Genomic DNA, 24033 nt, shown 5'->3' on the forward strand with positions numbered 1-24033 from the left:
AGAAATGATCTCAGAGGACCCTTGGCCTCTGCCGCTCAGACAGGAGCTGCTACTGCAGGGGCCCTGTCTGTTCCAAGACTTACCGCGGCTGCGTTTGACGGCATGGCGGTTGAACACCGGATCCTAAAGGAAAAGGGCATTTCTCCGGAAGTCATTCCTACGCTGATTAAAGCTAGGAAGGATGTGACCGCAAAACATTATCACCGCATATGGCGGAAATATGTTGCTTGGTGTGAGGCCTGGAAGGCCCCAACGGAGGAATTTCAGCTGGGTCGATTTCTGCACTTCCTACAGTCAGGGGTGACTATGGGCCTCAACTTGGGTTCCATTAAGGTCCAGATTTTGGCTCTGTCGATTTTCTTCCAAAACGAACTGGCTTCACTGCCTGAAGTTCAGACTTTTGTTAAAGGAGTGCTGCATATTCAGCCCCCTTTTGTGCCTCCAGTGGCACCTTGGGATCTCAACGTGGTGTTGGATTTCCTAAAGTCGCATTGGTTGAGCCACTTAAAACCGTGGAGCAAAAATATCTCACGCGGAAAGTGGTCATGCTGTTGGCCTTGGCTTCGGCCAGGCGTGTATCAGAATTGGCGGCTTTGTCATGTAAAAGCCCTTATCTGATTTTTCATATGGATAGGGCGGAATTGAGGACTCGTTCCCAATTTCTTCCTAAGGTGGTATCAGCGTTTCATTTGAACCAACCTATTGTGGTGCCTGCGGCTACTCGGGACTTGGAGGATTCCAAGTTGCTGGACGTAGTCAGGGCCCTGAAAATCTATGTTTCCAGGATGGCTAGAGTCAGGAAAACTGACTCGCTATTTATCCTGTATGCACCCAACAAGCTGGGTGCTCCTGGTTCAAAGCAGACTATTGCTCGCTGGATCTATAGCACGATTCAACTTGCACTTTCTGCGGCTGGACTGCCGCATCCTAAATCAGTAAAAGCCCATTCCACGAGGAAGGTGGGCTCTTCTTGGGCGGCTGCCCGAGGGGTCTCGGCTTTACAGCTTTGCCGAGCTGCTACTTGGTCGGGTTCAAACACATTTGCAAAATTCTACAAGTTTGATACCCTGGCTGAGGAGGACCTTGAGTTTGCTCATTCGGTGCTGCAGAGTCATCCGCACTCTCCCGCCCGTTTGGGAGCTTTGGTATAATCCCCATGGTCCTTACGGAGTTCCCAGCATCCACTAGGACGTCAGAGAAAATAAGAATTTACTCACCGGTAATTCTATTTCTCGTAGTCCGTAGTGGATTCTGGGCGCCCATCCCAAGTGCGGACTCTCTGCAATACATGTATATAGTTATTGCCTAACTAAAGGGTTATTGTTATGAGCCATCTTTTCGTGAGGCTCAGTTGTTATTCATACTGTTAACTGGGTAAGGTTATCACAAGTTGTACGGTGTGATTGGTGTGGCTGGTATGAGTCTTACCCGGGATTCCAAATCCTTCCTTATTGTGTCAGCTCTTCCGGGCACAGTTTCCCTAACTGAGGTCTGGAGGAGGGGCATAGAGGGAGGAGCCAGTGCACACCAGATAGTACCTAATCTTTCTTTTAGAGTGCCCAGTCTCCTGCGGAGCCCGCTATTTCCCATGGTCCTTACGGAGTTCCCAGCATCCACTACGGACTACGAGAAATAGAATTACCGGTGAGTAAATTCTTATTTTAAGATACCTTTTAGTTTTCGCAGAGCTGTACAGCAAATATACAGATACCAGGGAAAGTGACATCAGTGCTCCAGTAGCTGTAACGCTCCTCTCGTGCGCTTGGGAAAGTCACTTGCGGCCAGGTCTATCCTCTCAGCCAGTTATACCTTAAGGTCCCCATACACCTGGCTGCCCATTCCCCAATGCAAGTGGAACCGCCAGTCGCCGGCCATCGGTGATCACCAATCCATCTGGGAAATTCTTCGGGCGGTATTCAAATGATATAACACGCCCAATCTTCTTTATAAAGTGATCCCCGTTATCGCGCATATCGCGCCCATAGTTTTCAGGTTTAGCTGCGTAAGGGGATGGGAGCTCTCGCTACCCCGGGGGTAACAAGCTGAAATGATTATACCACACCCGTCAGCAGAAACAGAACGGGTGTGGAAGGGGGTGAAAAGAATTGAATACCACCCTTCATGTTAAAAATCCCTGATTAATGATTTTTAAACCTGTTGCATATTCCCGATTTCCCAACCCATGCGTGGAGAGATCGGGAAATTGCAACCATTTGTCGCAGATGTATAAAGTTTTATTCATTGTAAAAAATAAAAAAGTGACGTTTCCTTCCTGAATCAACCTACTTTTAAGGAATAGTAATTAAGCGTATTCAATATATGCTACTCCTGCAATACCCCTTACTGCCACTAGGTGACACTGCATCCACCATCAGTGTACCATCAGGCTTTTACTGGCTGCACAACCTTGGCACAATTTACAGTAGCCGCAGGAAAATAAACTCTACCTGCAGTCCTACCCTAATTAAAATAATAATTACTTTGCAAACACAGTGACAGTATGACATAACAGTAAATACAACTGACTTGTAATGATATAGCCAGGAGCCTAATGCAGTTTTGTAGGACAACACAAAGTTCTTTTGATTTTATTTTTTAAATTACAATGCGGAAGAGATCACAGTTAAAGAAATACATCATCTTGAAAGAATATATTTAATTCCAAAAGTTCATTTCCAATTATGTATCAAGCAACAGATGTCCACACAGTTCTTCCTCTCTGATCTGATTACACATTCACTTTGTAGACCTAGAAGAGAAAACAAAACCACTCAGTAAATATTGAGGCTGTCCCTCACCCGGCTGGTTACGTGTCTGCACCCTAGTTACACGCGTGTGCTGAAGACAACATTTACAAGTGTGATCCCTACACAAGCTGCCATCTTATTCACTCATTTATGGATCACCGCTAGAGAAGAATGGTGTCTGGGTCTGGCGGGCTCCTCTTTATTTGAAGAACAATCGCTTGGTTGGCCTGCCCCCACTGCCAAGACTTACCCAACACTCTAATCTACACTGGAACAGACCCCATACAATGGCAGGGTTTACAGTTAAAGGGACCAAACAACCAATAGGAAAAGTACTGGCTCCCGAGTCCAACAAAGGGCTATATAGACAAAAAAAATCTATAGAAATTATATAGAGAGAGATCTATTATACTTAATGGACATATGTATCCGTCTACTCTAAAGCAAGCTCTGTGCTGGAGGGTGAGGGAGATAGATGGGGGAGAAATGTTAAGAAGAGGAAGAGAGTAATAGAAAGAATGGGAGGAAGAGGGGGAGAGAGAGATGAGAGGGAGATAAAAAAGAGAGAATGATAAGAGGAACTGGAAGAGGGAGATGGGAGAAAAAGGGAGAACTGGGAGAGAGAGGAAGAATGGGAGAAAGAGAGAGATTGGAGGTAGAGAGACAGATGGGAGAAAAGGAAGAGAGAGTTAGGAGGAAGGGTGAAAGAGATGGTAAAAAAAGGTGGAAAGAAATTGGAGGAAGAGGAAGGGAGCGAGAGATGGGGAAAGAAAGAGGGGGAAAGAAATGTGGAAAGAAGAGAATGAGAGATGGGAAGAAGAGGGGGATGAGAAATAGGAGAAAGATGGAGATTGGAGGAGAGGATGTGTGTATGAGAGCGAGAAATTAAGTGGGAGGAAGGAGCGAGAGATGAGAGGAACAGTGGAGACGTGATAGGAAGAGGGTGAGAAGGAAGAGAGAGGACAATAGCTAGTGACTGGTAAAAGATGTATAAAAATACAGACAGCTAGTCCCCTCCTCAGCTCCGCCCTGATCTGCCTTTCCATGCAGGGGTCCCGGAAACGTCCATGTTATTAGGATAATGCATTCTGGGTGTACAATTTGCTGTGGCGTTAGTCTGGGGAAGGTTTTCATAATACTCCCTCCAAATACCATAGAGAGGTTCTACATGAATTCCAGACCCAATTTCTTTGTACATCTCCTTGAAGGAAAACCAGATCTCATGAACGGATTGGAGCTAGGTGAATGATCGATAGAGCTTACAGCGAGAAGGTTTGTGATGGAAATAAAAATGGACATAACATTTAAAAGATTTCGCAACACAGAACATCTCCGTCAGGAATACTGAGATAGACAAACAATTGAAAGTAAAACTGATGTGCTTTAGTGGTGGTGGAAATGTTATTGTGATGACTCCAGAATGTCTTCCACCCACAGATGCCCATAGGTGATGATGGGGGCGATGTATCAACACTTGGAGAGAGATAAAGTGCCAACCAGCTTCTGTCATGTTACAGGCTGTGTTTGAAAAATGAAAGAAGCTGATTGGTTGGTATTTTATCTCTCCCTACATTATCTCTCTCCAAGATTTCATACATCTCCCCTATGTCTCCTTCAGACCTCCGTACCAGCATGTCTTCCGCCACCACCTACATGAACCATCAAGCAAAGCTCAACAGACTTCATCACTGTAGCTCCTGCCAAACCTTCTCCGACCATCTGTCCTCCCTCATTAGTGTCTGGAGAATCTATAAAAGGGACTGTTCCGGCAGCAGGGTGGCCCTGCTCTGGACAGCTGCAAAGGTTATACGATTGGGGCAATTTGGCGTTTTGCAGATGATTGTGCAATGTCGGAGTTCACAGATCGCGGATTCAGACAAAAAATCTATTGGGATTGTTAAGTCCGGTTGCCCGACACGATGGATTCCACAGATCAGTTGGGGCTGTAGATTGCTTGTGTATGGTAACAATCAGCAGATCTGCAGACTGTTCCTAGTAAACTGAGGAGCCTTCCAGGATTGGCAGAAAATGATCTGCAAATCACTGAGACACATCTGTTAATGTTTGGGTGCAGATTGGGAGATCTTTATATCTGGGGGGGGGGGGGGGGATCTCAGAATCTGCACATAGGGGGTAATTCCGAGTTGATAGCAGCAGGAACTTTGTTAGCAGTTGGGCAAAACCATGTGCACTGCAGGGGAGGCAGATGTAACATGTGCAGAGAGAGTTAGATTGGGGTGGGGTGTGTTCAATCTGCAATCTAAATTGCAGTGTAAAAATAAAGCAGCCAGTATTTACCCTGCACAGAAACAAAATAACCCACCCAGATCTAACTCTCTCTGCACATGTTATATCTGCCTCCCCTGCAGTGCACATGGTTTTGCCCAACTGCTAAAAAATTTCCTGCTGCGATCAACTCAGAATTACCCCCATAGTTTTTTTGTGATTTCTGATGTATGGGGGCTTAAGCTCATGGTTCCAGGCATGTAAATTCAGATATCTGGGAGCGGTATGGGATCCCGTCGGTCGCGTCTTCAGAGGTCAGGAGACCGACCCCGGGAACCCGACAGCAAGCGCAGCGTGTCCCCTCGCTGCGCTTGCCACAATTCGAGACACTATTATATTCCCCACCGGGAGTGGCGTGGACCACCACCCAAGGGTGAATACTGGGCTAGGGTCGGGATTCCGACCGCCAGCATTTCCACGGCTTTTGGGATTCCAGCATTGGTATCCTGACCGCCGGGATTCCAACAGTCGGAAATGTAACCGCATACCAGATATCTATACCACTAACATCACCCGTATCTCTTTGTATTCAGCTAAAATACTGGGGGTCATTCCGAGTTGATCGTAGCTGTGCTAAATTTAGCACAGCTACGATCGTAAACTCAGACATGCGGGGGGACGCCCAGCACAGGGCTAGTCCGCCCCGCATGTCAGTGCCGCCCCCCCCCCCCCCCCCCCCGCACAAATACAAAAGCATCGCACAGAGCACGCAGCCGCCTCGCCCCCCCAACGGTCTGGCCGCGCCTGCGTCGGACAGACTGAGCCTACTAACGGTCTGGTCACGCCTGCGTCGGACAGACTGAGCCTACTAAATGGCGGCCTAACGCCGCCGTTCAGCCCCCTCCCGCCCAGCGACCGCTTCTGTCTCAGAGGCGATCACTGGGTACCGACGACTGCCATGCGACAAACTGCAGCGAGTGATCGGGTCAGAATGACCCCCTCTGTATGTTCAGAGCAGGGGCGTTTTAAGAGAGGAGGGGGCCCTTGCGCAGCCTCTGTTGCGGGCCGCCTCCTCTCCGGCAGCAAGTTGACGCCGGCATAATGCTAATGTCTACTGCGCATGCGCAGGTCTCTGGGAAAATAGTGCCTGCGCCTTGTCCATGGGGACATCTCCAGTGAGCATGCGCAAATCACTCAGAAATAGCCGCGGCTGCCATTTTCAAAGTGACTTTTTTGTCCGTAGTGCAGGGCCACCACCGTGGGATTCCGGAGGGGTAAGTATAATGTATGGGGGCAGTGTGCGCGGTGTGGGCCACCCTGGACCTATGGTTCAGAGCAGGGCAGGGCAACATGACTTTCATGTGTCATCTCAAACCACTTACTAGTTGCCATGCCCTCTGTACGACCTTTGGAATATAATGACTCCTATAGGCTGATGACATATTAAGCTCTGTATTGGAAATTATGGTGGCGGTGGGGGGAGGGTAGGGGTGGCGTATAGTCATGGTTGAGTAACAAGAAGCCATGAGGACTCTCTAGCAGGACATCAACTGCACCATTAATTGGAAAATGTATTTATTTTTCTGTCCCAATACACTACAAGAAAAAGGTTATGACGTCACTGGCTACTTAGGGGCTACTTACTGGATCATGACAACAGTCTGAACAACACTTCTGGTCACCATCACAGTTTGTGTCGGATTTGCACTGAACGACTGGGTCACAAGGTGTCGCATTGCTGTTCACAGGGCAATCACCGAGCTTGTCTGAAAGTGGAAGGAGAAAACAACTAATGGCGGATACTCTAATAGGAGGCCATCAGCCAGGTCATCATGTCTGGCGAATACTCACCGTTTGGAATCTGGCACCGCCGCCCATTGTTGCAGAAGGTCTCACAGCATTTGCGATTGCCTTCGCAATTGTCATCGCTACTGTCGCAAGCATCATTGCATACTTCTAGGGCCATGGGATGTGATGATGTTGGGCATGACCCTGGTTTGCCTGTAAAAAGACGGAGCTTAGTCACGTAGTAGCACTTGGAACAGTGACCCAACAATTATGTGTGGATTGGGTAAGACCTATACTGCAAAAGAACAAAAACAAAAACATTTCTTTGATAATCAAGTTTAGGTTGCCAATCAGAGCCGGCCCTAACCAATATGATGCCCTAGGCAAGATTTTGGCTGGTGCCGCCTAGCACCGCCGCTACTTCCGCCTCTGACCCTGCACCATCAATCCTCACCCGTAGCAGTCCTCATTTTGGTGTTCCTACCCCCTATATTTTAAATAGGAACACTGCGCACATTCGGCACACAGCCCAAAAAGGGGTGTGTTCTTACTGGGAAGGGGCATGGCCACACAATATTACCTTTGATTCAAATTACACCACACAGTAGTGCAACTTTATTCACATTTTATCATGTGATAGCGTCCCTAATTCACATTACATCACACAGTAGTATCACTTTACCTTATATACATTACTCCTCACAGTAGTGCTACTTATTCACATTACACCACACCCTATTGCTCTTTATTCACATAAAACCACACAGTACTGCCCTTTCTATACGTTACGCCACACAGTAGAGCACCTTATACACATAACTTCATACTGAATTGCTCCTTATTCACATTACACCACACCATATTGCTCCTTATTCACATTACACCACACCATATTGCTCCTTATTCACATTACACCACACCCTATTGCTCTTTATTCACATAAAACCACACAGTAGTGCCCTTTCTATACGTTACGCCACACAGTAGAGCACCTTGTACTCATAATGCCACACATTAGTAATGCATTTATACACAATACCACACAGTAGAGCCCCTTACACATTATGCCATTCTTTATTAATGCCCTTATACACATAATGCCTAATTCAGACCCGATCGCTGCTGTGCGTTTTCACACAGCAGGTGATCGGGTCTGTGCTGCGCATGCACTGTAATGTGCAGGCACGTCAGACGACTGCACCGGGCATCAGTGCATACCGACGGGATGGGCGGAAAAAGCGATTGCAAGGGCGATCGCAAGGTGACTGTCAGGAAGAGGCCATTTGTGAGTGGCAACTGACCGTTTTCAGGGAGTGTCCGGAGAAACGCAGGAGGGACCAGGTGTTTGAAGGGAAGGTGTCTGACGTCAGCTCCGGCCCCGATCATCGCACTGGAAGAGTAAGTCCTGGGCTGTGCAGAGACTGCACTAACTTCTGTTTGTGCAGCTCTCCTGAACATGCCATCGCACCCCTGCACAGCGAATCCCCCCTCCCCCTGTTGCCGGCGACTACCTTATAGCAGGGATGCAGAAAACGCACCCTAGTGATCAGGTTTGAATTAGGCCCATAATGTCCCTTACACATATGCCACACATTACTAATGCATTTATACACATAATGACACACATAATGCCCCTTACACATATGCCGAACACTACTGCACAACCTACCCACCCACACACAGCACTCACACTGCCACTAACACTGTGACCTCTGCCTCTGCTTGGATACAGATGTGTCCTCATACATCTTCCTCAGTACACCATGCAGCAGGAGATGCCTGGCGTGAGTCAGCTGGCAGCTCTGCTAACGTCGGGGAGATTTTTTGCCCCCAAAAAATGCATTGCTATTTGACTAGGAGCACAAGCAGCTTCTGAAGATTAAAATGGTACGTGACATGCCTATATTCTGTGTGTGACTGCATCTGCATACAAAATGCTACGTGACTTCCAGGAATACACTGCAACGTAGCATTTCATATGCAGATACAGCCGCAGTCACACACAGTATATAGGCATGCCGCATATCATTTTAATCAACAGAAGTTGCTTGTGCCCTTATGCATAACAAATGCCCTAGACATTTGCTCAGTTTGCCTATGCCTAGGGTCGGCACTGCTGCTGGTTACAGCTGGAGGATCATTAGGCAGCCGGAGAGATAGTGCCAGATTAGAAATGCCTATGGTACACCCTCACCATGGCTGCCTGCTGGTCTGCCAGCTGCAACTAGATGGATGCCCGGTGCCAAATCCACACCGCTGCCACCCAGGTCCTATTCTCTGTCAGGCTCAGGACCATAGTCCTGCCAGTCCCCCCCTGATGGCGGCCCTGCATTGCTACACTGGTAACTGCTGCACCAAAATCACCAGCACGGGCTATGGCTGGTAGCAAAAGCAGAATGCCTTTCCTCTATCCAAACCCTAGCTACTCAATACATTGTCAGTGTAACATATTTCTGCCACAATTGCAGTGTATTGACGTTCATTTATCTGCTTTATCTATTGGTACTTATCTGTCTGTCAGCAGCTAAACAATTATGGTTTTTGTTGTTGAACATACTGATTATAGTAGTTTGACACTTTCAGCGTGATTGGCAGTTTTGTTTCTGCCTTACAGTAATTGAATTATACCTATATTACTCTTTAGTGATGGCTATATGCATGGCTAATTGCAGCTCAACCTCCTTTGCTCAATATGGCCGACGCATTTTAACACACACCAGTCTTTTTCAAGGCCTTGAAAAAGAGTCCGCCGCAGGACGAAACGTGGCTGCAAATTATGGGTATCCAGATGGGAATGGCTATGGCTATGAGGGTAAGGTGCAATCATACAATGCCCTTCCATCTTGTTTCCGCTCCAGGTACCCCATCTCTCTGCCCTGCCACCTTGTTTCCTCTCCAGGTACCCCATCTCTCTGCCCTGCCACCTTGTTCCTTCTTCTTGCACCCCATCTTTCTGCCCTGCAACCTCGTTCCTTCTTCTGGTACCCCATCTCTCTGCCCTGCCACCTTGTTTCCTCTCCTGGTACCCCATCTCTCTGCCCTGCCACCTTGTTTCCTCTCCAGGTACCCCATCACTCTGCCCTGCCACCTTGTCCCTTCTTCTTGCACCCCATCTCTCTGCCCTGCCACCTTGTTCCCTCTCCAGGTACCCCATCTCCCTGCCTTGCCACCTTGTTTCCTCTCCAGGTACCCCATCTCCCTGCCCTGCCACCTTGTTCCTTCTTCTGGTACCCCATCTCCCTGCCCTGCCACCTTGTTTCCTCTCCAGGTACCCCATCTCCCTGCCCTGCCACCTTGTTCCTTCTTCTGGTACCCCATCTCCCTGCCCTGCCACCTTGTTCCTTCTTCTGGTACCCCATCACTCTGCCCTGCCACCTTGTTTCCTCTCCAGGTACCCCATCTCTCTGCCCTGCCACCTTGTTTCCTCTCCAGGTACCCCATCTCTCTGCCCTGCCACCTTGTTTCCTCTCCAGGTACCCCATCTCTCTGCCCTGCCACCTTGTTTCCTCTCCAGGTACCCCATCTCTCTGCCCTTCCACCTTGTTTCCTCTCCAGGTACCCCATCTCTCTGCCCTGCCACCTTGTTTCCTCTCCAGGTACCCCATCTCTCTGCCCTTCCACCTTGTTTCCTCTCCAGGTACCCCATCTCTCTGCCCTTCCACCTTTTTTCCTCTCCAGGTACCCCATCTCTCTGCCCTTCCACCTTGTTTCCTCTCCAGGTACCCCATATCTCTCTGCCCTGCCACCTTGTTTCCTCTCCAGGTACCCCATATCTCTCTGCCCTGCCACCTTGTTTCCTCTCCAGGTACCCCATCTCTCTGCCCTTCCACCTTGTTTCCTCTCCAGGTACCCCATCTGTCTGCCCTGCCACCTTGTTTCCTCTCCTGGTACCCCATCTCCCTGCCCTGCCACCTTGTTCCTTCTTCTGGTACCACATCTCTCTGCCCTTCCACCTTGTTTCCTCTCCAGGTACCCCATCTGTCTGCCCTGCCACCTTGTTTCCTCTCCTGGTACCCCATCTCCCTGCCCTGCCACCTTGTTCCTTCTTCTGGTACCCCATCTCTCTGCCCTGCCACCTTGTTTCCTCTCCAGGTACCCCATCTCCCTGCCCTGCCACCTTGTTTCCTCTCCAGGTACCCCATCTCTCTGCCCTTCCACCTTGTTTCCTCTCCAGGTACCCCATCTCTCTGCCCTGCCACCTTGTTTCCTCTCCTGGTACCCCATCTCTCTGCCCTGCCACCTTGTTTCCTCTCCAGGTACCCCATCTCTCTGCCCTGCCACCTTGTTTCCTCTCCAGGTACCCCATCTCTCTGCCCTGCCATCTTGTTTCCTCTCCAGGTACCCCATCTCTCTGCCCTTCCACCTTGTTTCCTCTCCAGGTACCCCATCTCTCTGCCCTGCCATCTTGTTTCCTCTCCAGGTACCCCATATCTCTGCCCTGCCACCTTGTTTCCTCTCCAGGTACCCCATCTCTCTGCCCTGCCACCTTGTTCCATCTTCTGGCACACCATCTCTCTGCCCTTCCACCTTGTTCCCTCTCCAGGTACCCCATCTATCTGCCCTGCCACCTTGTTCCCTCTCCAGGTACCCCATCTCCCTGCCCTGCCACCTTGTTCCCTCTCCAGGTACCCCATCTCTCTGCCCTGCCACCTTGTTTCCTCTCCAGGTACCCCATCTCTCTGCCCTTCCACCTTGTTTCCTCTCCAGGTACCCCATCTCTCTGCCCTGCCACCTTGTTTCCTCTCCTGGTACCCCATCTCCCTGCCCTGCCACCTTGTTCCTTCTTCTGGTACCACATCTCTCTGCCCTTCCACCTTGTTTCCTCTCCAGGTACCCCATCTGTCTGCCCTGCCACCTTGTTTCCTCTCCTGGTACCCCATCTCCCTGCCCTGCCACCTTGTTCCTTCTTCTGGTACCCCATCTCTCTGCCCTGCCACCTTGTTTCCTCTCCAGGTACCCCATCTCCCTGCCCTGCCACCTTGTTTCCTCTCCAGGTACCCCATATCTCTCTGCCCTGCCACCTTGTTCCCTCTCCAGGTACCCCATCTCTCTGCCCTGCCACCTTGTTTCCTCTCCAGGTACCCCATATCTCTGCCCTGCCACCTTGTTTCCTCTCCAGGTACCCCATTTCTCTGCCCTGCCACCTTGTTCCATCTTCTGGCACCCCATCTCTCTGCCCTTCCACCTTGTTCCCTCTCCAGGTACCCCATCTCTCTGCCCTGCCACCTTGTTTCCTCTCCAGGTACCCCATCCTTCTGCCCTGCCACCTTGTTCCTTCTTCTGCTACCCCATATCTCTGCCCTTCCACCTTGTTTCCTCTCCAGGTACCCCATCTCTCTGCCCTTCCACCTTGTTTCCTCTCCAGGTACCCCATCTCTCTGCCCTGCCACCTTGTTTCCTCTCCATGTACCCCATCTCTCTGCCCTTCCACCTTGTTTCCTCTCCAGGCACCCCATCTCTCTGCCCTTCCACCTTGTTTCCTCTCCAGGCACCCCATCTCTCTGCCCTGCCACCTTGTTTCCTCTCCAGGTACCCCATCTCACTGCCCTGCCACCTTGTTCCCTTTCCTGGCACCCCATCTCTCTGCCTTGTCCTCTTTCGCTCTCTTTCATACAGTAGCTCACTTCATCAGGATCCTGTGTTTGAAGCAGCCACTTCCACCCATGACTTGAGCTATCAGTGCAGCTGGGGGTTAGCATGTTGCAATGCACAAAACAGCAACTCTCACATGCGTTTACTGGTATGTGTGCGGTGAGAGATGCTCAGTACATGACGGCCTCTGAGGAACTTGTACACATACAACGAAACGCATCAGCTGACTGCAGCTATCTGTTGATTTACTGGTCAGAACACTGAGCAGACCCAGATGGCTTGCCACTAATAGTTAAAAGTTTTGCCAAACATTGGTCTCTGCCATCAATGACAGACAGGGTACGGGCGTGTTTTTTCCCCCTTGGCGCAGGGGATACAGAACTTAGCCCCATCCTTGATTGCCCCATTAAACTCCCTGATTGGCCCGCCACCTGCCTTTTCCCAGAGCAGGGAAGATCATCAATGGGTGTACACCGTTCATGTTCCCCTTTCAGTGGTTTTAATATCATCAATGCCACCTTGATGGTTAACCATCTGGTATCCATTTCTAACATGAGGCATTGCACAACTGAGTGACCAGCTACCTGAGGGAGAACTTCAACTGACTGAGGAGCATCATCTCCACTGCTACAGTAACGTTACCTGTAGTATAGACTCACACACCCAGCTATCATTCCGCGGTCATCTCTGCGGACTGATAACAGGGATTATATCTGATCTTATACCGCACTAAGGGAAAGATTTCTCAAAGCATGGAAGGCGGGACTCAGCGCCGCAGAGGGGTTCGCCAGCTTTTGTCTATTAGTACATCCCGCCCGGAGAGAGATAAAGTACAAACCAACCGGCTCCTGACCGTTTTCAAACACAGCCTGTAACATAGCAGTAAGGAGCTGATTGGCTGACCATGGCTTGTTCACGATTGACCCTTTAAAAAACACTTCTGCTAAACCACGCCTTTATCTACGTTCACTTTATCTCTCTCCAAGATTTTATACATGTCCCCCTAAGACTGTTGTAACCTGACAATCCATACCTTGATCTAATTAAACAAAGAACCAAGGGGAACGCTACATACAACCACATGGAGACTATTCACACCCAGGATCAGTGACGGTCTGGGACGTCTATCACGGAGTTATCTATCAGAAGTTACTGCAGGTTTTATCGTCATCCCACATAATCATACATTCCTCCAACTCATAATTACTGATTTTTTAGATTCCGTATTATTATAATTATTTATGTGTTGCTACTAGTTACTGTACATGGCTAGCCTCAGCGTGTGCTGCTGAATAAACCTGTACATGTATGACCGTTAATAACCCCTTCAGGAATCAGTAAGTCATGCTGCCATGATTACCGTGTTACTGGGATAGAATGAGGCCACCGGGGTGTTACACAGATGGAGAGACACATGTCCCAGACACATAATAACTGAGAACAGAGTAACATACTGTATGGCTCTCTATGGGGGAGGTGGATCAAGCCTTGGAGAGAGATAAAGGGGAGAAACTACCCAGAGCAAATAATCAGTGCCTGACATTTATCTATGAAATGACTGTTAGAGGCTTATTGGTTGCTATGGGCAACTTCTCCTTATCGCTCTCCAAGGCTTGATACATCTCCCCGCTATATGTTAACTACAAGTCCCAGCATTCACTAGCTCACTGGGAGACTCGCTGGAGAACCCATCCTGAATCCCAGAGTTTGTGACTGTAAAACCGCTGCGTCCTCGCTCCAGCCACCAAATATCATATATTAAGTGGCTGCAAAGGCTTTGTTCAACAAAATCATTTTTTTCTCTCTCGTTAAATACACAGTCCATAATTCAAACTGTAGAACTACAAGTACCATCATGCCCTCTTTATGTTGGAGCAGACCGGGACTTTGTGATTGCAGTGCTGCTGGCGGTTACCTGAGCCTGACTTGCAGAAATGTCATTACTTTGTGCAGCACAATAAGTGCCAGACGCTCTGCAGGTTCAGCTACAACAGTACAGTGAGAGCACAGACACCCCGTGCCTCATACCTCCTCCCTGCTCTACTGATAACTTTACTAGTCACAGATAATTATTATTATTATCCTTTATTTATATGGCGTCACAAGGGATTCGCGGCGCCCGGTTACAGAGAACGTAAACGAATAGAAAACAGTGACTTACAGTACAAGACAATATAAGTTGCAGAGAGTTCTCATTGCACATGAATGACCTGTCAGACGGAACGTTCCCTAATAAAATGGCCATTGTGTAGTGTGCAGGGATACAGGCAGGTACAGGTTACAGTGTCCTGTGTTCCGGTCTTACCTGCTGTTGCAGCAGGAGGCGTCACACTTGCCCCCTGGGTATACTTCAGCACCGCCAGGAGAGCCACCAGGAGACACGCCGCAGTCTTCATTCTTCCAACTTCTAGACAGACGTCAGCAAAACATCCAAATAGCATTTAAAGGTAAGTGCAGGTATGGGTGGGGCATGCTAGTCCTGGGACAGCCCCGTCCCCCGGTTACCTGCAGCCCCAGGCACAAAGCTAAGCAAATTCACAACCTGAAAGGGTCACACTGGCTGCCTGTTGTCATCGGGTAACCTGAGCGGAGATTAAGTAACGTGTCTCAGAAAGGAACACTGTGATACCTTGTGTACAGCCACAGGAGGCAGCTCTGCGGGTTCTGCCCGGCCAAGCCTGTGCAAGGAATTCTACAGCCATAGGGGAGGAGGATCCGGATTTATTTATAAACAGCTTCTTATATAGCGCAGCATGTTCCGTTGCGTTTTACAATTGGAAACAACAATGATAAAACAAAACCGGGTAATTACAGTCATAAGGTAGGAGGGCCCTGCTCGCAAGCTTACACTCTAAAGGATAATAAGCATTGATACACAAGGACAGGTTCGATCTATGCTATATAACAGAGAACAAACTTTCAATCATGTTATAAATTTAGCTCCTTGCATACAGAGGCTTTTGTGCCCTGGCCAGAAAGCCGCAACTTGCGGCCAAACAGCGTCCACGCACCGCGAATGCTCAAGCATCCAGCCCAATGCCAGCTGAGATGCATTATACGCTTGGAGACAATGGGGACAAGAACGCAGCTGGAGGGGCCGCGTGAGAGTGCAGCCAATGTACAGTCTGAGATACAGCGCAAATCCCTATGGAGTAAATGTCCGTGATCTAACATGCTGTCTGTAATGGCCTATTTACAAGGGCCCAGTTGTAGTCAGAAAGTCCATAGGAAAATGTCTTTTATCACCAACTTTAGCCCAGAAATTCTTCTATATCCTTCAACACAACCGACTGTAACACTCTCTCCTCACTCTGTTTCACTCTGGGACTGGGTATCAGTACTGAAAATTAATGGTCCAACTGGCTGTGGAAGTTACTGAACAATTGCGCTTATTCTACATGCTCATGATCATCCAGTGGAGACTACAATTGTATATGTAGTGTGAATTGCCTGGGATTTGGTGGTATTCATGCACTGCACAATCTCTGTTATTGGTTGCACTTGTTTGGTGCAGATTATGCAGCTTGGATTCTTAGGACCTTTCCATCTAGTCTCCAGAGTCTGTGTTGTTTGTGTTTTGGATCCGGCGCTATATGTAACCTTGAAAAAATAAGAATTTACTTACCGATAATTCTATTTCTCGTAGTCCGTAGTGGATGCTGGGAACTCCGTAAGGACCATGGGGAATAGCGGCTCCGCAGGAGTCTGGGCACATCTAAAGAAAGCTTTAGGATCACCTGGTGTGCACTGGCTCCTCCCCCTATGACCCTCCTCCAAGCCTCAGTTAGGATACTGTGCCCGGACGAGCGTACACAATAAGGAAGGATTTTGAATCCCGGGTAAGACTCATACCAGCCACACCAATCACACTGTACAACTTGTGATCTGAACCCAGTTAACAGCATGATAATAGAGGAGCCTCTAGAAAAGATGGCTCACTACAGCAATAACCCGAATTTTTTTGGTAACAATAATTATGTACCAGTATTGCAGACAATCCGCACTTGGGATGGGCGCCCAGCATCCACTACGGACTACGAGAAATAGAATTATCGGTAAGTAAATTCTTATTTTCTCTGACGTCCTAGTGGATGCTGGGAACTCCGTAAGGACCATGGGGATTATACCAAAGCTCCCAAACGGGCGGGAGAGTGCGGATGACTCTGCAGCACCGAATGAGAGAACTCCAGGTCCTCCTCAGCCAGAGTATCAAATTTGTAGAATTTTACAAACGTATTTGCTCCTGACCAAGTAACTGCTCGGCAAAGTTGTAAAGCCGAGACCCCTCGGGCAGCTGCCCAAGATGAGCCCACCTTCCTTGTGGAGTGGGCATTTACAGATTTTTGGCTGTGGCAGGCCTGCCACAGAATGTGCAAGCTGAATTGTACTACAAATCCAACGAGCAATAGTCTGCTTAGAAGCAGGAGCACCCAGCTAGTTGGGTGCATACAGGATAAACAGCGAGTCAGATTTCCTGACTCCAGCCGTCCTGGAAACATATATTTTCCGGGTCCTGACAACGTCTAGCAACTTGGAGTCCTCCAAGTCCCTAGTAGCCGCAGGCACCACAATAGGTTTGGTTCAGGTGAACGCTGAAACCACCTTAGGGAGAAACTGAGGACGAGTCCTCAATTCCGCCCTGTCCGAATGGAAAATCAGATAAGGGCTTTTACAGGATAAAGCCACCAATTCTGACACGCGCCTGGCCCAGGCCAGAGCCAACAGCATGACCACTTTTTCTGTGAGATATTTTAACTCCACAGATTTAAGTGGGTCAAACCAATGTGACTTTTGGAACCCAAAAACCACCTTGAGATCCCAAAGTGCCACTGAAGGCACAAAAGGAGGCTGTATATGCAGTACCCCTTTTACAAACGTCTGAACTTCAGGGACTGAAGCTAGTTCTTTTTTGGAAGAAAATCGACAGAGCCGAAATTTGAACCTTAATGGACCCCAATTTCAGGCCCATAGATACTCCTGTTTGCAGGAAATGTAGGAATCGACCCAGTTGAATTTCCTCCGTCGAGCCTTACTGACCTCGCACCACGCAACATATTTTCGCCAAATGCGGTGATAATGTTTTGCGGTTACATCCTTCCCGGCCTTGATCAGGATAGGGATGACTACAACCGGAATGCCTTTTTCCTTCAGGATCCGGCGTTCAACCGCCATGCCGTCAACGCAGCCGCGGCAAGTCTTGGAACAGACAAGGTCCCCGCTGAAGCAGGTCCCTTCTTAGAGGTAGAGGCCACGGATCCTCCGTGAGCATCTCTTGAAGTTCCGGTTACCAAGTCCTTCTTGGCCAATCCGGAGCCACTAATATAGTGCTTACTCCTCTCCATCTTATCAATCTCAGTACCTTGGGTATGAGAGGCAGAGGAGGGAACCCATACACTGATTGGTACACCCACGGTGTTACCAGAGCATCTACAGCTATTGCCTGAGGGTCCCTTGACCTGGCGCAATACCTGTCGAGTTTTTCCCAACGGTTTATAATCATGTGGAAGACTTCTGGGTGAAGTCCCTACTCTCCCGGGTGGAGGTCGTGCTGAGGAAATCTGCTTCCCAGTTGTCCACTCCCGGAATGAAAACTGCTGACAGTGCTATCACATGGTTTTCCGCCCAGCGAAGAATCCTTGCAGCTTCAGCCATTGCCCTCCTGCTTCTTGTGGCACCCTGTCTGTTTACGTGGATGACTGCCGTAATGTTGTCCGACTGGATCAACACCGGCTGACCTTGAAGCAGAGGTCTTGCTAAGCTTAGAGCATTGTAAATGGCCCTTAGCTTCAGGATATTTATGTGAAGTGATGTCTCCAGGCTTAACCATAAGCCCTGGATATTCCTTCCCTGTGTGACTGCTCCCCAGCCTCGCAGGCTGGCATCCGTGGACACCAGGACCCAGTCCTGAATGCCGAATCTGCGGCCCTCTAGAAGATGAGCACTCTGCAACCACCACAGGAGGGATACCCTTGTCCCTGGTGACAGGGTTATCCGCTGATGCATCTGAAGATGCGACCCGGACCATTTGTCCAGTAGGTTCCACTGGAAAGTCTTGCGTGGAATCTGCCGAATGGGATTGCTTCGTAGGAAGCCACCATTTTTACCCAGAACCCTTGTGCATTGATGCACTGAGACTTGGTTCGGTTTTAGGAGGTTCCTGACTAGCTCGGATAACTCCCTGGCTTTCTCCTCCGGGAGAAACACCTTCTTTCTGGACTGTGTCCTGGATCATCCCTAGGAACAGAAGACAAGTCGTCGGAACCAGCTGCGAATTTGGAATATTGAGAATCCAATCGTGCTGCCGCAACACTACCTGAGATAGCGCTACACCGATCTCCAACTGTTCCCTGGATCTTACCCTTATCAGGGAATCGTCCAAGTAAAGGATAACTAAAATTCCCTTCCTTCGAAGGAATATCATCATTTCGGTCATTACTTCAGTAAAGACCCGGGGTGCCGTGGACCATCCCTACGGCAGCGTCTGAACTGATAGTGACAGTTCTGTACCATAACCTGAGATACCCTTGGTGAGAAGGGTGAATTTTGACATGAAGGTAAGCATCCTTGATGTCCCGAGACATCATGTAGTCCCCTTCTTTCAGGTTTGCAATCACTGCTCTGAGTGACTCAATTTTGAATTTGAACCTCTGTATGTAAGTGTTCAAAGATTTTAGATTTTAGATTTTACAATCGGTCTCACCGAGCCGTCTGGCTTCGGTACCACAATAGTATGGAATAATACCCCGTTCCCTGTTGCAGGAGGGGTACCTTAATTATCACCTGCTGGGAATACAGCTTGTGAATGGCTTCCAAAACTGCCTCCCTGTCAGCGGGAGACGTCGGTAAAACAGACTTTTGGAAACGTCGAGGGGAATACGTCTCGAATTCCAATTTGTACCCCTGAAAATATTACCTGAAGGATCCAGGGGTCTACTTGCGAGTGAGCCCACTGCGCACTGAAATTCATTGAGAACGGGCCCCCACCGTGCCTGAACTTGTAAAGCCCTAGCGTCATACTGAGGGCTTGGCAGAGGCAGAAAAGGGTTTCTGTTCCTGGGAACAGGCTGATCTCTGCAGCCATTTTCCTCTCCCTCTGTCACGTGCAGAAAAGAGGAACCCTTTTGTCCGCTTGCCAACCAGGACTACGCCTGATAATACGGCGTCTTATTTTGAGAGGCGACCAGGGGTACATCCCCTTTTTTTAAGGCAATACTTCCAAATGCCGTTTGGAATCCGCATCACCTGACCACTTTACTGGTAGAATTGGACAACGCACTTATACTTGATGCCAGTCAGCAAATATTCCGCTGTGCATCATGCATATATATAAATGCATCTTTTAATTGCTCTATAGGCAATAATATACTGTCCTTATCTAGGATATCAATATTTCCAGTCAGGGAATCCGACCACGCCAACCCAGCACTGCACATCCAGGCTGAGGCGATTGCTGGTCGCAGTATAACACCAGTATGTGTGTAAATACCTTTTAGGATACCCTCCTGCTTTCTATCAGCAGGATCCTTAAGGGCGGCCATCTCAGGAGAGGATAGAGCCCTTGTTCTTACAAGCGTGTGAGCGCCTTATCCCCCCTAGGGGGTGTTTCCCAACGCACCCTAACCTCTGGCGGGAAAAGGTATACTGCCAATAACTTTTTAGAAATTATCAATTGTTATCAGGGGGAACCCACGCATCATCACACACCTCATTTTATTTCTCAGATTCAGGAAAACTACAGGAAGTTTTTCCTCACCAAACATAATACCCCTTTTTTGGTGGTATTCATATTATCAGAAAAGTGTAAACATTTTCCATTGCCTCAATCATGCAATGTGTGGCCCTATTGGAAATCACGGTTGTCTCTTCACCGTCGACACAGGAGTCAGTATCTGTGTCGGCGTCTGTATCTGAGGTAACGGGCGCTTTAGAGCCCCTGTATGAGACGTCTGGACATGCACAAGCTGAGTAGCCGGCTGTCTCATGTCAACCACTGTCTTTAATACAAAGCTGACACTGTCACGCAATTTCAACAGTACATCCACTCAGGTGTCGACCCCCTAGGGGGTGACAACACTATTTTAGACACTCTACTCCGTCTCCACATCATTTTTCTCCTCATACATGTCGACACAAACGTACCGACACACAGCACACACACAGGGAATGCTCTGATAGAGGACAGGACCCCACTAGCCCTTTGGGGAGACAGAGGGAGAGTTTGCCAGCACACACCAGAGCGCTATATATATACAGGGATAACCTTATATAAGTGTTTTTCCCTTTATAGCTGCTGTATTGTTTATACTGCGCCTAATTTGTGCCCCCCTCTCTTTTTTAACCCCTTTCTGTAGTGTAGTGACTGCAGGGGAGAGCCAGGGAGCTTCCCTCCAACTGAGCTGTGAGGGAAAATGGCGCCAGTGTGCTGAGGAGATAGGCTCCGCCCCTTTCTCGGCGTCCTTATCATCCGTTTTTCTGTATGTTTTGGCAGGGGTTAAATGCATCCATATAGCCCAGGCATTATATGTGATGCATTTATTTTAGCCATATAAGGTTTTTATCGATTTATTGCGTCTCAGGGCGCTGCCCCCCCAGCGCCCTGCACCCTCAGTGACCGGAGTGTGAAGTGTGCTGAGAGCAATGGCGCACAGCTGCGGTGCTGTGCGCTACCTTATCTGAAGACAGGATCGTCTTCTGCCGCCGATTTTCCGGACCTCTTCGCTCTTCTGGCTCTGTAAGGGGGCCGGCGGCGCGGCTCCGGGACCCATCCAGGCTGAACCTGTGATCGTCCCTCTGGAGCTAATGTCCAGTAGCCAAGAAGCCCAATCCACTCTGCACGCAGGTGAGTTCGCTTCTTCTCCCCTTAGTCCCTCGATGCAGTGAGCCTGTTGCCAGCAGGTCTCACTGAAAATAATAAACCTAACTAAAACTTTCACAAAGAGCTCAGGAGAGCCCCTAGTGTGCACCCTTCTCGTTCGGGCACAGAGATCTAACTGAGGCTTTGCGGAGGGTCATAGGGGGAGGAGCCAGTGCACACCAGGTGATCCTAAAGCTTTCTTTAGATGTGCCCAGACTCCTGCGGAGCCGCTATTCCCCATGGTCCTTACGGAGTTCCCAGCATCCACTAGGACGTCAGAGAAACTCTTTTGATGGGACAGTGTTCTGCTATAGTAGTTACGTCACAGATGTAGCAGAGATGAAAACAAAAAATTAACAGTTTTGTACCTAAAGAATAGAGGTGTACAAATCGGAGGAAGACCCAGTGGGCACCAAACATGTGCAACCAATAACAGAGATTGTGTAGTGCATGAATACTACCAAATCCCAGGCAATCCACACTACATATACCAGGGCTGGCCAAACCGGTCCTCAAGATCTACCAACAGTTCATGTTTTCCAGGCCTCCTGGAGATCGTTAGAATGGTCAGTTAGGAATGAATGTAGCACATCTTAATTAGTAATGACTACGCCTGTGCACCAGCTAGGTGGTCTGGAAAATGTGACCTGTTGGTAGATCTCGAGGACTGGTTTGGCCATCCCTGACATATACAATTGTAGTCTCCACTGGATGATCACGAGCATGTAGAATAAGCGCAATTGTTCAGTAACTTCCACAGCCAGTTGGACCATTAATCTTCAGTACTGATACCCAGTCCCAGAGTGAAACAGAGTGAGGAGAGAGTGTTACAGTCGGTTGTGTTGAAGGATATAGAAGAATTTCCGGCTAAAGTTGGTGATAAAAGACATTTTCCTATGGACTTTCTGACTACAACTGGGCCCTTGTAAATAGGCCATTACAGACAGCATGTTAGATCACGGACATTTACTCCATAGGGGTTTGCGCTGTATCTATATTTACCCTATTTTCTACACTTTGGGGCCCTGCAGGTGGGCTTTGAGATAGAGCAGCACTCCGTTTTAAAGCACCAAACTTTTTTCTTTATTTTAATGTACAGTCTGAGCCTGTCCACAAAAAAGTACCACCAATGATGACCACAAGATAGACGCAGGAGTATTGCCATTAATTCTAATATTATTCTATGCTCATACTAAACTGCTACAATGTATTTGCATGATGGCAGTGATATCAGCAATTAGCCTGCAGCAATGAAGAATATTTCCATTTTATCTTTAACGAGGAAGATAACTGATCTATTCATCTTACATTATTGCTAATGTATTATTCATCTTACATTATTTACATAATGACTGGAAGTATTAGTCATTTATAACACATGTACTGTATAGCGTACGGGAGGAACAGTGTACTGTAATTTTACTATTACCACAGTGCAGCCATATCTCCCAGTGTAACACAGTTACATACAGTATATTACTGCTCTCTCTCCTGGTGTAACCCAGGTGTATATACTACTGCTCTCTCCTGGTGTAACCCAGGCACATATATTACTGCTCTCTCTCCTGGTGTAACCCAGGTGTATATACTACTGCTCTCTCCCGGTGTAACCCAGGCACATATACTACTGCTCTCTCCCGGTGTAACCCAGGCACATATACTACTGCTCTCTCCCAGTGTAACCCAGGCACATATACTACTGCTCTCTCTCCTGGTGTAACCCAGACACATATACTACTGCTCTCTCCCTGTGTAACCCAGGCACATATACTACTGCTCTCTCCCGGTGTAACCCAGGCACATATACTACTGCTCTCTCCCGGTGTAACCCAGGCACATATACTACTGCTCTCTCCCGGTGTAACCCAGGCACATATACTACTGCTCTCTCTCCTGGTGTAACCCAGACACATATACTACCGCTCTCTCCCGGTGTAACCCAGGCACATATACTACTGCTCTCTCCCGGTGTAACCCAGGCACATATACTACTGCTCTCTCTCCTGGTGTAACCCAGGCACATATACTACTGCTCTCTCCCGGTGTAACCCAGGTGTATATACTACTGCTCTCTCCCGGTGTAACCCAGGCACATATACTACTGCTCTCTCCCGGTGTAACCCAGGCACATATACTACTGCTCTCTCTCCTGGTGTAACCCAGACACATATACTACTGCTCTCTCCCGGTGTAACCCAGGCACATATACTACTGCTCTCTCCCGGTGTAACCCAGGCACATATACTACTGCTCTCTCTCCTGGTGTAACCCAGACACATATACTACTGCTCTCTCCCGGTGTAACCCAGGCACATATACTACTGCTCTCTCCCGGTGTAACCCAGGCACATATATTACTGCTCTCTCTCCTGGTGTAACCCAGGTGTATATACTACTGCTCTCTCCCGGTGTAACCCAGGTACATATACTACTGCTCTCTCCCGGTGTAACCCAGGCACATATACTACTGCTCTCTCCCGGTGTAACCCAGGCACATATACTACTGCTCTCTCTCCTGGTGTAACCCAGACACATATACTACTGCTCTCTCCCGGTGTAACCCAGGCACATATACTACTGCTCTCTCCCGGTGTAACCCAGGCACATATATTACTGCTCTCTCTCCTGGTGTAACCCAGGTGTATATACTACTGCTCTCTCCCGGTGTAACCCAGGCACATATACTACTGCTCTCTCCCGGTGTAACCCAGGCACATATACTACTGCTCTCTCCCGGTGTAACCCAGGCACATATACTACTGCTCTCTCCCGGTGTAACCAAGGCACATATACTACTGCTCTCTCCCGGTGTAACCCAGGCACATA

General features: G+C 48.7%; 1 protein-coding gene across 1 annotated transcript; it reads right to left on the reverse strand.

Moving 5' to 3' along the window:
- Positions 1-2554: 2554 nt before the first annotated feature.
- Positions 2555-14998, reverse strand: LOC134958629 (waprin-Phi1-like). The gene is made up of 4 exons (XM_063941349.1): positions 14659-14998; positions 6825-6974; positions 6618-6739; positions 2555-2749 (listed from the first exon to the last, which is right to left on the reverse strand). Exons 1-4 carry the CDS (start codon positions 14792-14794, stop codon positions 2729-2731), a joined length of 429 nt encoding a protein of 142 aa, XP_063797419.1. The 5' UTR covers positions 14795-14998; the 3' UTR covers positions 2555-2728.
- Between the last annotated feature and the right edge of the window lie 9035 nt (positions 14999-24033).

This window comes from Pseudophryne corroboree, chromosome 9 (assembly GCF_028390025.1).
Source record: "Pseudophryne corroboree isolate aPseCor3 chromosome 9, aPseCor3.hap2, whole genome shotgun sequence".
NCBI classification, from domain to species: Eukaryota; Metazoa; Chordata; class Amphibia; order Anura; family Myobatrachidae; genus Pseudophryne; species Pseudophryne corroboree.

Excerpts from the sequence above, each read along its gene's own strand:
- LOC134958629 (XM_063941349.1), bottom strand. The coding sequence starts at position 14,794 with ATGCTATTTGGATGTTTTGCTGACGTCTGTCTAGAAGTTGGAAGAATG. Across the intron at positions 6,740-6,824 it reads GCGGTGCCAGATTCCAAACG|ACAAGCTCGGTGATTGCCCT; the intron begins GTGAGTATTCGC and ends TTCCACTTTCAG. Across the intron at positions 2,750-6,617 it reads CAGACTGTTGTCATGATCCA|GTCTACAAAGTGAATGTGTA; the intron begins GTAAGTAGCCCC and ends TTTCTCTTCTAG.